This window comes from Emydura macquarii, unplaced genomic scaffold (assembly GCF_026122565.2).
Source record: "Emydura macquarii macquarii isolate MOO-44397 ecotype Brisbane River unplaced genomic scaffold, CSIRO-AGI_Emac_v2 contig_3220, whole genome shotgun sequence".
Classification (NCBI taxonomy): Eukaryota; Metazoa; Chordata; order Testudines; family Chelidae; genus Emydura; species Emydura macquarii.
This window is the reverse complement of record NW_027133357.1, coordinates 1894094-1906943: the sequence shown is the minus strand read 5'-3', so window position 1 is coordinate 1906943 and position 12850 is coordinate 1894094. Positions and strand designations below refer to the sequence as shown.

At 56.6% G+C, this 12850-nt stretch overlaps 1 protein-coding gene across 1 annotated transcript in view; it reads right to left on the bottom strand.

The window, feature by feature from the left end:
• The window catches only part of PPFIA4 (PTPRF interacting protein alpha 4), an 87825-nt gene that overhangs the window by 43378 nt on the left and 31597 nt on the right, over positions 1–12850 (bottom strand). The window contains exons 3-11 of the mRNA XM_067531530.1: positions 12012–12176; positions 9739–9813; positions 7261–7362; positions 6362–6583; positions 5598–5744; positions 5196–5330; positions 4761–4844; positions 1042–1173; positions 65–127 (exon numbers count right to left, since the gene is read on the bottom strand). Coding sequence (XP_067387631.1) covers positions 65–127; positions 1042–1173; positions 4761–4844; positions 5196–5330; positions 5598–5744; positions 6362–6583; positions 7261–7362; positions 9739–9813; positions 12012–12176 — 1125 coding nt within the window. The remainder of the gene's footprint in view (positions 1–64; positions 128–1041; positions 1174–4760; positions 4845–5195; positions 5331–5597; positions 5745–6361; positions 6584–7260; positions 7363–9738; positions 9814–12011; positions 12177–12850) is intronic.

Sequence of the window (12850 nt, the reverse complement as noted above, 5' to 3'; positions counted from 1 at the left end):
CCCCGTAACGAGGGTGTTTTCAGTAGGTGCGGCTGACACAGCTCCCCCGCGGAGCGGCATTTACCTTGTCGTGCTGCTGCTCCTCAATCTGCTTTTGGGTGCTTTCCAGCTCTTGTAACAATGTATTCTTAAAAACAAAAAAATTAGGAGGAGAGAGAGAGAGAGAGAGAGAGAGAGAGAGCGACGTTTAGGTCAGTCAATGGAAATGTGCCCACATGGGCCATGTTGAGTCTGGGAGGGGGCCAGGCTGATGGACACACGTCAGAAGGGAAGGTGACATTTCCCAAACTCTCAGCTGGCAGTGACTGACAGGGGGAGCGATCGCACGGACAGATCCAGCCTGGGAATAACTAGCCGTGGCATCAACAATTAGCTTTAAAATACTTCCTTAGGTACCTGTGACTGCCTAAAACCGGAGTCCAAATGAATAATATCTGCACCCCTGACCCAGGCCTGCATTGTGCCTGTCCCAAGCCCTGAGAAGAACATACGATGGGAAGGGAGCTCCTGGGCCATCGAGTCCAGTCCCTGCTATTGCAGGCACCCCTGTCGTATCATCCCCTTCATAAACTAATCAAGCTCCATCTTCACACCAGTGAGGTTCCTCACCCCCTCTGCTCCTCTAGGAGAAATATCCCCCAGCCCTGAAAAGAAAGGCGTGCAATCCGGCACATGCTGCAGACAAATTCTCCCCCTGACCGTCTCATCCCCACTCCCCCGCAGTGTGGGAGTCTTGTCTAGCTAAACTGTAAGGTTTCTGCTCCCTGGCAGCGTACAGCACCGTGGCCTGTAGGTGCTAGTGCAGTACAGATAATAGAGAATAACACTGAATCGGGACTGGCCTGGGACGCGCCGGGTGAGATTTGCAGAGCTGCCCCGTTCCCATTAGAAAGGGATGATCAACCCCATGGCGGGGGAGGGTTGGAAAGCCCAGTCCTGGTTTTTCCAGCCCCCCATCTCTCCCCTGTATAGAGGCTGCAAGGCAGGCCCTCTGCAGAGAGGTCTCCCCCTGCCTCCTGCCCCTCACGCGGCAGTTGGTACCTTTTCCTCCAAGGCTGCCATCCGCTCTTTCAAATGAAGCTGCAGCCGCTCGTTGGACTCGCTCAGCAGCCTATCCACCGTGTCCGACAAACGCTTGTTATGCTCCTCGTTCATCTTCTCTCGCTGCCGGGCCTGTAACGGCAAATGGCAAATCAGCCGCCCGAATCCCTGGAGCTGGGAGGATGCTTTTCAAATTGTTCTAATCCAAGTCGGGAAAGGCCTAGCCCATCTCCTGGCCAACACAGCACTGGGACCACTTCCATGCCATAATCTAGTACCTGTGGGATTTAGTGAAGAGAATCTACTGAAGGTCACCCTGGCTGCAACTGTCTCCCTGAGTCTGCAGAAAGCCTGACCAAATAGATCCTGGATGTTACCTGTACCACTGATTTCAATGGAGGTTGACTCTGAAGCCTAATGATGACACCTTACACAACATGTCAACTTTGTTAGCTATTTCATTGCTGGCAGCTCTAGCACAAGCGCCCGGCTTCCCCATTGGCGTTGGATGCAGTGGTGGACATTGGGGCAGCTGGTTGCTCTGAAGGGTTGCTGGGATGTGGAGTGAGGAGTTAAAGACATCCCCAAAATTTCTAGTGACATCCAGCCTTACCCACCAGGGGGAATGAAGACGATGCACCCTACACTCACCTGAAAGCCTCTTAGCTCCTGGCTGCCAAAATGCCCCAGGTGCCTTCTCCCCAAACTGCCAGCCTCCCCTGGGTAGCAGTGAAACCAGGCCAAAAAAAGAGGGGCGTTTTCACCCAGTTACCCTCCCGGACAGTCCCCTAGGCAGACTGGATCACGGGTCAGCGAGGGGGCATGTTCACAGGTTCATGCCACGCCCCTATTTTCAGACTCTCACGAAGCTTCTGAAATAAATGAAGATTTAGGATGAAATTCTTCCAGGCCTAAGAGCTGGTTTCACACGGGACTCTGCTGGGCTGGACTGAGCCGATTTTGAGTTACTGGAGCAGAGAATTTATTGATTTATTTGTATGCTTTAAGGAGGCTATTTAGCTCTGGCACTCCGGGCACTCAGAAATGCCTGCATTTTCAGGCTTCACGTTTGTGAGAGCTAATTGGATTGTTCAAAAATAATGAGGATTAGAGCCAAGATGCACAGGGAGATTATCATTAACATCAAAGGATCATAGAGCAGCTAACCTCAGGCTCTCCACATGCTTTAGAAAGGAGCAGTGGGAGGACGGGTCATGATCCCCACCCGTGGCCCAGAGGAACAGACTCATTGGGCCTCAGCCCATAAACAAATTGCTTAGGTCTTTCACTCGTGGAGAAACTGACTTCTTGTAAGTCCGTGTCTGAATCACCTAGTCAGGGGCAGATGGAGCTGGTAAGCTCCCATCCAAGAGTTGTCCCTGCCATCCTCTCCAGCGTGCCCTCCTGGCTTCTCCACACGCCTCCCCTATCCTCCTGCAGCTCCCCACATGCCTGTCGGTCCTGCCAAGGTCTCAGCACTGTGGAGCTCTCTCATGACCCCGGTCCCTCCGTGTCTTTCCATGCAGTTCACCCAACCTGCTGCGGTCGCTGGGCCATGGGCTGGACTGGCTGGTTTGACAGCGGCTGGAGGCTCTAACCACACAACCCGTGTCTGGCAGGAAATCGAGAAGGTGGTTTCCCAGCGCTTCTTGTTCCAGGTTTGCTCATGACCCAGAGCCAATCACAGGTGGGGAAAAACAGCCGTTTCTCCTCCACACTCATTGCTTCTGCCAGGTGAGGGAGCCCCTCCACTTATACCAGCCACACACTGCTGCGCTGGGTTAATGCTGTCTGGGAGTGACCCCGCCAGCCAGCCCGAGATTGTTGTGTGTCCAGCGCACGTTTCGGCTGGACCCCGGTAAGGTGAGCACAAGATACAAGCTTAGTGCCTGACCCTGTACAGTCAATACAAGCTCCCTGCGGGGATTAATGGGGGTGGGGGAGAAGGGAGTTAGGCTCCTCTGATGCAGAGAAGGTCTCTGCAATTTGAACAGTGTTTTGTGCATGCTAATAGCCTCCCCACACCACAGTCGAGGGGCCATTCTCCTCTCACCTGCCCTGTTCCACACCAGTGTCACTGCACTGACTCCAAGAGCGTTACACCCATGAGAGAAGCGAAGCAGGCCCAGGACTCTAAAGGTGGTACGTGGCTGGATCAAATGGATGGAGCGAGATTATCATGCAACCAGCATTAGAGGGGCAAAGCCCTAAAGACTAGATGGCAAGCAGCCCAGCAGCAGGAGAACAGTCCTCTGTTTACTCCACACGGCTTCAGAGACAGAGACCATCAGGGCTTTCCCCAGCATTCCCTGGGTGTTCAAGCACAGGACTGGTAGTCAGGAGATCTAGGTCCTATTCCCAGCCGGGGTACTGGCTCAGTGCTGGGCCTTGGGCACGCCATTTCCTCTTGCTGGGCCACAGTTTTGTCATCTGTAAACTGGGGTATGATGGGGTGCTCACTCCACACAGGAATGGAAGGTGTGAATGGAGGCCTTGTGGGCCTGTCACTACCCCATCCCAGAAAGGAGCAGTGGAGGTGAGCCCTCCAAGCAGCCTAGAGAGGCTGTGCAGGAAGCACCCAATCAGGGCCCAGTGGACAAGTACAAAAGGAGCTGAAGGGCAGAGCAGAGTCAGTGGCTGCTGGGAGCCAAGGAGTGAGGACTGTGTTCCTAGCAGGCTGCAGCAAAGATAGCACCTTGGACAGAGCAGTTAATGGCTGCTGGGGCTTGCTGGCTGAATGCCCTGAGAAGAGGGTGAAGAAGGTGCTGGGCCATGAAGAAGTGGCCCAGGGAATTGAAGCAGCATTGAAGGAATTTAAGGAGAAACAGCAGGCGGCTGGTATCACAGGGTCCCTGGATTGGGACTTGGAGTAGTGGGCGGGCCTGAGTCTGCCCCCATTCGCCACTGGGGAAGTGGTTTGACTGGTGGACAGTGATTCCTACCCCCAGAAGGGGGAAACTCGGATGGTGACACGGCTGGAGGGCCAAGTCATGGTATTTGGACTGAGGTGTGTCTGCAGGCAGAGAAGACGATGGGAAAGGCACCATCAGGAAAGGGCGCGCCGGCTGGCAGAGCTAATTCCCGTGATGGTCAGCAGGAGGCGCTGCTGTGGTGGGTGGACACCGTCACGTGGGGATCATTCCTTCTGATCTCACAGGGCTGCAGTGAGGAGAACATGCCCATATGGGAAGGATTCTGAGAACCTCAGATGGAAGGTGCTAGCTAGAGTTGTGCAAAGGGTGTGGAAAATGTGGCAGCATCCATCCTCATTCAGTCCTCCCAGAAAGAGGCCTTGTTTAGACTGGGGGGGGTGGGGGGGAAGGATGGAGGGGCTTAAAATGAAGGGAGCTAAGAACCTTTGAAATCCTTCTGAGCACCAGGGGTAGGTGCAGTTTAACACCTGTACATTCAAATAACTCTAGTGGAGAGCCTAGAAAAAGCCACAGAGATAAAGCAAACATGGCATGGGAGACCTTCCCCGTCCCCTCACCACGACCTCTTCCCAGAATGCCACCTGTGCCTCTCCAGAGCTCCAGCCCCACATACAGCCACCTGTGCCCTCTCCAGAGCTCCAGCCCCACATACAGCCACCTGTGCCCTCTCCAGAGCTCCCTGCTGCTTTGCCTTTCCATGCTGAGATGCCACAAAAGGTAGTGGAGAAGCAGCAGCCCAGCCTGTGTCCACGGCAGGAGGGTGACTCCTGCATCGGTAGAACTTACCCTCGCCAGCTCCTGGTTCTTCTCCTCCAGCTGACTCTCCAGCTGCCGCAGATGCTCCTCGATGCTCCCGTGCCTCTCCTCTGCCTAAGAAAATCCAAGGAAGCTTCTAGGAGAAGCCAGCACATAAGAGAACTGTCATCCTGCCTAGGAACCGCACTGACCCACCAGAGACGGCAATGGGTCTTCAGTGCAGACCAGCACTGGGACCGATGGGACCCCCGTCGTGTTGTCAGGCACATCAGCTGAACCTGCTCACGGGGCAGGCAGTGACAATTCAGACAGGAATTAATTCCGGGCAGTTCCAGGGTGGGTGTTACGCAGGATGTCAGACTAGGTGATTAATGGGTCTTTCTGGTCCAAGTATCTATGAATAACAGGGACGGGGTGTTCTTCAGCGAACATGCCAGCAGGGCCTGGCTTCTGCTGCCCACTTACCTTGGTAAGGGCTGCTATCCTCTGGGCAAGCTCTGCTTCCACCTCCGGCAGCGTCTCTGCCTTCCTCATCGTCTGCTGCAGTTTCTGCTCTGCCAGCTCCAGCAGTTCCTGGAGGTGCCGAGCCTTCTCCTCACACTGCCGGACAATGCAGAGGAGACTTATAGCAGATTAGGGCTGGAAGGGATCCCAGGAGGTCATCTAGTCCAACCCTCTGCTCAAAGCAGGACCAACCCCAACTAAATCATCCCAGCCGGGGCTTTGTCAAGCCACACCTTAAAAACCTCTAAGGATGGAGATCCCACCACCTCCCTAGGTAACCCATTCCAGGGCTTCACCACCCTCCATGACCACCGGCTCCTCCCCAGCACTACACGCAAGCAGCGTACGAGAAGGGCCAAGTACCTGGCGATGCAGAGACTCTTTGTTGGCCAGCTCATTCTCCAGTTTGTCATTGAGGTCATGGATGGAGGTGGCTTCTCTCTGGGCTGCCAGGTAGCGCTTCTCCAGCGTGGTGATCCTCTCCTCCATGTCATCTTTCTGAGCCAGAGCCTGCGGGGACAGGGGCACGAACAGGGTCACAGCCCCACATGGCCATCAGCTGGCAGCTGCACAATCCACAAGCACACAGACACAGGACACCACTCCCAGCCTGACAACTTAAGGGGGAGCCCTGGCACGTGCCAGAGAGGGGCTTAGAACATTAGGAGCTAACAGTACAGGGCTTGACAGCAACCAGGGGCTACTGTCATGGCAATAGACACTCATATACACAGGAACCTGAACAGCCCCAGAGACAACTCAACCCATAACCCCTGGCAGCAATGCCTCTCAGCGTGTTTGGGACTGAGCATGCAAAGGGGCTGAGCACAAAATCAGCGGGAGCAGCAGGCAGCAGGTGCTCGGTGCCTCTGAAAAGGAGGCGTCTCACGCTGTTCTCCCCAAAACACAGGCATCCAAAAGCGGTGGCCTCTTTTGAAAAAACAAAGTGGCCCTTTAATGACTTCTATGCCTCGGTTTCCCCAGGTGTAAAACCAGGGGCGACGATCCTGCCTGCAGCAGAGCGCCCGGAGGCTGAAACGGTTAATATCCGCACAGAGCTTTGGAAGCTGCAACATGCTGTTCAGAGCGCAGGGATTATTAGCGCTGCTGGAGCACAAGCGTCTGACCTCTCGGAGATCCCTCTGGTACTTGCTGCTTATCTCTTCTGATTTGATAAGATCCTTCCTGGCAGTGCCTAGATCCTCTTCCAGCTCAGCCACGCTGGCAACCAGGGCCGCCAGCCGTTCTTTGGCCTGCGCCAGCTCGAAGTTCTGCTTCTCCATAATCTCTTGCAGCTCCACCACCCGACTCGCCTCATCGTTGGGGTGCATGGAACCATTTGGAAGTCTCTGTAAACCCAAAGGACAGAAAGCTTTAGCACGGAAACGTAGCAGCAGCTCAGCAAGGTTGGTAGCTGTCCCAGACCTGCCGGCTGGCATCGTACAGAGGTCCCAGAGAACATCTGCCTGCATGGCAGTCAGTCAAGCCGGACAGCGGAGGGCTGACAGAGGGTGCAGAGAGAAGGGCTATGGAGCCTTCTGTACGGGGTGGGGACTGTTTCAAGTAGATGGTCTGCACTTCATCAGGAGGATTGGGGATCACATTACATTTGATCTGCTCCCTGTTTAATTGGGGGCCCAGCGAGGTGCTCAATGCCCATGTCAGGAGTGCAGCACAGGTGCCTCTCTTGGAAAGCATGGCCCACAACATCCTGCGCCATTCAAGGGGGACCAGGCAGGAGCAAAAAAACCGCAGGGCCCAGTCTTCTGCTCTCACCACGGCATCACACCGCTTCCCCCTCCCAGAAGGAGGGAAACCAATTTCACTGGCATGTCCCGTGATCACGAGGCAAAGGAAGAGATAATGAAATGTCAGGGAATCGGCTCTGTGCTGGGACACTCGGAGAAAGAGGATAACAAAGGCAGGGCTTTCCAGGGTGAAGTCACCTGGATTTACGCACAGCCACCAATCAGTCGGCAGGCGTGGAATAGTTCTGTCCATCTCTGTCCTCTGAAGGGGTTCTCACCTTCCACAGACTCTTTTGCCCTGGTTCCTTGCCCTCCACCCTTTTCTCATCTTCTCCGACTGGGCCTTCCCTCTGCGCGGGGCCCTGCTGCAGAACAGTTACCTGCAAAATGCAGCCACATTTATTCAGAAGATCCCAGCCCTATTTCTAATGCCCCACACCCTCCGCTCCCCGCCAGGGCTGTGGGCCCTACACAACAACAACAGAGCGCGTTGTTCATAGAGTCACAGATTCCAGGGACCATTGTGATCATCTGGCCTGCATGGCATAGGCCAGAGACCCTTCCTAGGGATTCCTGCATCCAGCCCATCTTCTGGCTGAGCTGGAGCAAATCTGTGCATTTGAAGCTGTTAACACAAAGGAGGAACTGGAAAGTCCAGCTGATTGGCAGCCTTAGACCACGTACAAGGCAGGCACGGGAGAAGGTAGGAGTGGAACAGGAAGAAGACCATTTTGAGACTGTGTAGGTAAGTATCCAAGGGTCGATCCTCAGCTAGTGTAAGCTGTCCTTGCCCCGTTGAGCTATGGGTCTCATGACATCACAATGGAGCTACGACAATTCACACCAGCCGAGGATCTGCCCTGTTATACCTACCTACAAACACGCCAAAGTGTGGACACCCAAGAGGGGGAGGAATTAGGCTGGCACATGGGGGTATGGCTCGGAGAAACGGGATAGAACCGAGACAGGGAAAATCAGGCTGAAGACGAGGAAAACTCCTGAAGAGCGAGATCCATTTGGGTGCAGAACCGGGGAGAACGCCACGCCCACCCCAGCTCTCTCCCCTGTTGTTGACACGCACCCCTAGCCCCTCATGCACTGGCATGGGGCTCCCACCTCAACCCCCCGACAGTGCCAGGGTGCTACATATACATGGCTGGGCCCCTGGATCATTTCTGAAGGCAGGGAGGGCACTTGGCTGAAATGAGTTGAAAGGCCAGAGCGAGGAAGATCATAATCAACACACCCAACCCAATCCACCCAACTGCCCAGCCCCCCCAGTGCCCCCTGCTCTCACCCATCTCCCCACACTCCACCTGTCAGCAAGCAGGGCCTGCAGCAGAGCCAGGCTCCAGGCAACCTAATGAGCGCAGCTGGCTTGCAGAAGGCTGCCCGATTGGTGGGAAGTGTCAGCAGACCAGCTGTTCAGCCCGGCAGCAGTTCAGCGGCTGCTCACAGCATTCACCCACAGCTACGATCGCTCCTGCTCCTGCCTTGTTCCAGCCCTGCTCCTTCATTGGCCCCTGCCTGGCCTCCCTCCAGTAATCCAGATCTGACCTTCAGCTCCGATTGCTGACTCCGGCTCTGACCACTGGGCACAACCACCCACGTCCCGGTCACATCCCCTGGGCATGGGGCGTTTAGGAGGAGGGCCCTGACACTCTCCTCCTTTGTGCCGGCCCCTTCCTTGCGCCAGCCTCGGGAACCCGGACAGACGCTGCCCATGCACCCCCACCCGCCGTGGGTGACACACAAGAAGGCTGGCTCAGAGGCACATGGGGTTCTAGCGCCAGCCCTTCCCTGATGAGGCACTCCCAAATCAACCCTGCCAGGCGCAACATCTCAGGGCAGCCCAAGGGCAGCAGAGGAAAAGACTCCATTTCAGGAGAAGCAGCTGCCTCGCCCAGGCTTTTCGAAGGGAACGGGAAAGCCAGCACCACACCGCACAAACCCACGCTCCTGAGCCAGCGAGTCACACACAGCAGACGCCTCATCCTGCTCTCGCTAGGGCGTGACGGCCGCACGCCAGGGTGGCCAAGTCTCGGGAATGGTTCTCTCCCCGCAGGAAGGCCAGGGGCTTGTGGGGGACAGAGGGCCAAAGGCAGGTGGCTCTCCATAGGGTCAAACGAGTGGAAAGTACAGCAAGGCCGGAGAAGGAGAGAAGGCCCCGTTCTCTGCTCTCGGATGTCAGCTAAGCTCTCTTCTGTCTCTAGCCTGCCATTGCCCAGGGAACGCCCACCCTGCAATCAGTGACTAAAGCGCACGTAGACGTATCCAGTAAGAATAGCAGTGATGCCACGGCAGCAGGGACTAGCCGCTCGAGTACGTACCCGAGGTCCTGGGCGAGCCCGTGCTGCTGGGGCTTTGCTGCCGCTGGGTCCCGAGCTAGCTAGGTCACAGCTAGTTTGGGCAGGTGCTGCAGGCGCACCTCTGAGTGCAGTGTAGACAGGCCCATAGACACACACAGGCCAAAGGACCAGGAGCTTCCTTCAAGGGGATCATGACAGGTCCCTCTTGTGGAGTTCAAAGATCAAATGGGGCTAAGGCAGGCGTCGCACCTGCTGCTACCGAGAGGACGGATTCAGCGTCCGATCAGGTGCCTGCTGTTCCGTGCCATGCCAAGGGGACCTGGAGGAGCGTCTCTGTTTCTTTCGGCTGCAGCCAGGGGTACCAGGGCCCCAGGAAAAACTCAGCTGCCCAGCACAATGTGGGTAGCAGATGAGGCCCTGCGGTAGGATCCCGACGCCTCCTCTTACCTGCTGATGGGCACTCGCCAGCTGCTCTTCCAGGGATGTCACTCGCTCTAACGCTGCTCGCAAGCGCTCTCTCACCTGCAGGCATTCGAGACAATGGGAAAGGCCGTTGCTGGACGGCCGGAAGGGCACCCGGCCGCCAGGCGCGCTCTGAACTCCCATCGCACGACTGACTCCTCCTCTGGGCCCGGCTCCCTCCCTAGCCCCAGCACGCACTGGGGCCCAGGATCAGGCTAGCAGCATGACACCCCTAGCAGCTAGTATCCCCCCATCATCAGCGATGGGACAGAGCTGGGAGGGGCTGCAAGGGCAACGCCTGGGAAGCAGGGTCACTCAGAGACTCGAGTCTGCGCTACGTCTGAGGTGCCTTTCAACCGAGGACCGAGCACAGGCATCCAATCCGATCCCCTGCCCCATGCGCCGCATGAGCCGCATACAAGGGGTCTCATCTCCCGGTTCAGGCAGGCTGGAGGGAGCTGCCTGGAGCCGCAACTGCTTAGACAAGGCCCAGGAGTTTGCTCCCCTTTTCCATAAGTGGGCTGCTCCCGTCCCATTTGGATCCAGCCTTCTCCCCCTGCTAATTCTCCTCCTCTCCCCACCTCCAGGCTCCCCAGCGCTGTTTCCTGAAGAGAGCCCCCCCGCCTGCCAGCACCCCCAGCTGTCCCTCTGCAGCGTGCAGCACAGTCCAGGGTCAAGGCAGAGAGGCACCCGAGGCCAGGCTATCACTGGGGGTGGAATCAGCACCCCAACGCCTGTGACAGGTACCCCAGCCTGATCAATCTGCCTCCCAGCAGCCAAACGCTCTGCCAGGGCGCCCAGCGCCATGGTTTTTTACACGTGAGTCCGTCCTGAGAACATGCCCTGAAAAATCTGAACCAAGCCTGTGATTTCGGAGTAATAGAGTCACTGCCTCCCTGCCAACTCCCCCGGGGCTCTGGGGTGAGCCGGGGGGCTGCCCCTTCCCGGCTGCATCATTGCAGGAGAGAGGAGACAGCAGGTCAGACAGCTCTTTTGCCTGCTTCCCTACTGGGCCGAGGGAGCCCCAGGGAGAGCAGGAGGGTGCTGGCTCTGCCCAAAGCTGGAGGAGCCCCTAGGAGGCCAGGAGAGGAGAAGCCAAGCACCAGCCAGCAACTATGTCTCGGAGTCTCTGTCCCAGGCCAGGTTAGAGCAGGCTGGGGGCTGTTCTGCTTTCTCCCCAAGGGATGGCACAAAGGGAGGGGCAGAGGATCTGCCCCCAAGCACTGTCTGTGGCCCCCTGACCTTCAGGCTGCAAGGACTTGGACGCCAGGGCTCTCAGACGAGCCATCTCCTTCCAGATGACTGACCCAAACATGATCTCCTCCTGCTGAGCCCTGCCATGACCTTTGAGCCACCCTCAGCTATCTGAACCCTCCCCACGCCCAGGGGCCAAACTGCTTCTCTGCTTCCCCCTAGCCAGTGACAATACTGGGACAGGTGGCCCAGGTTTCCATGATAAAAGTCTGCACCCCTCACCCAGCAGAGAGCAGGAGGCCCGACACCCCCTCTGTGCAGGGCTAGCACCAGTCCTGGGCTCCCAGCTAGGCACCGTGTTGCCAGAAAGAAGGCGACAACTTGGGGAAGGGCAGAGGACAGCACAATCAGGACAGAGCAAAGAGCTAAACCAGCCTAGTCTGGACAAGAGAGAATCTGGGGGGCAGCGTGTCTCTCTGTAGGTAGAGAAGAAGGTGGGGGATCATTTAGGATAATACAAGGGGCACAGTTAGGAGAAACGGGGTGATATTGAGAAACAGACGCTTACGAGTGCATATGAGAAAACGGCTCCGGCTGTGGATGGGCCTCCCAAGGGACAGGGTGGAAACCCCAGGGCCCAGAACACTTAAAACTGGACACAAGCAAAGTGGCTCTGAAGCACTGTGTTAAACAAGCCAAGGCCTGCAGCTCTCTGGATGACCCACTTCTTCCAAGAGTGCTCAAGAGAAAAATCCAGGGGGAGGGCGAGCTCGCTGCCATAACGCCCCAGAGAACTGCAGACAGCTCTGAGATCCCGCTCAGGGAAAGGCGTCCCGCTGCTTAGAGACAAGAAGGTTCTGCTTTGCACAGGGAAAAAAGGAGAGGGGAACGGGAATGGCTTGAGGGTTATTTGCGGGAGCTGCCTTCCCACAGGCAAGTCCAGCCTTCTCCATCCACGCACACAGAGAGGGAGGGGGCTGTACGCTAGCCAGTCATACAGACAGAGTGTCCCAGGAGTGGGCCAGCTGGCTATGGTAAGGGGGCCCCTCTGCAGCGCAGCTCACCTTTTCATCCAGAGCTTTGTGATGTTCAAATAATGACTTCAGCGCTTTGAGAACTTCCACTTCGCTGGAGACGCCGGACGGGGACTGAGCCTGCCGCTTCACCACAGTCATCCTCAGCGAGCGCTCGTGTCTTGAGACCAGGCACTCCAGGTGCTCCAGCAAGAGCTGCAAGAGAGGGCGGGAAAGGCCTTCACCCCCTCCTGTGACGCTGTTCTCCCACCTCAGCCCAGGGGGCTGGATGGGCCATTTCTTTCCTTCACCGTTCCAGAGCACGGGCCAAAGTGGCCCCAGCTCATGGCAGCCCACCCGTCTGGGCGACCAACTCAGCTCCACAACACAGAGCTGGGCACAAATGTGAACCCACTTATTTGGAGGGGGGGAGAGATCTGGAGACCCCTCCTCACCCAGCTTCAAAGCCCACACCCTGCCTTCTGCTGAGACATGGGGAGAACATAGGATAAACGGCCAGCAGACACAGCCACAAAATCTAAAGTCTCCATTGCTCGCTCACCTCACCCTGGCCGTTGAAAATAAACACCCTGCGGTCAAAGCTACACAGATCCCTCCTGCACTGCATCTTAGCTCGCCCAAACTCAGTCCCTGGAAGACTGCAATGGGATCCAAAGGGACCAGCCACTGCAGATCTCATTAGCAGCAGGCGCACACACGCCCCTCTCAGTAAAGGCAGCAAAAACATCACCTTCCCCACTACTAGATGGTTCCCTCTGGCCACAGGAGTCATTTCTATTTTGGCTGGGTTGAGTTTCAGGCTCATCTAGTGAGGGGCTGAAAAAGCAAAGATCCTGACCCGTGGGATTTGATGAAACGTGATGCAGAGT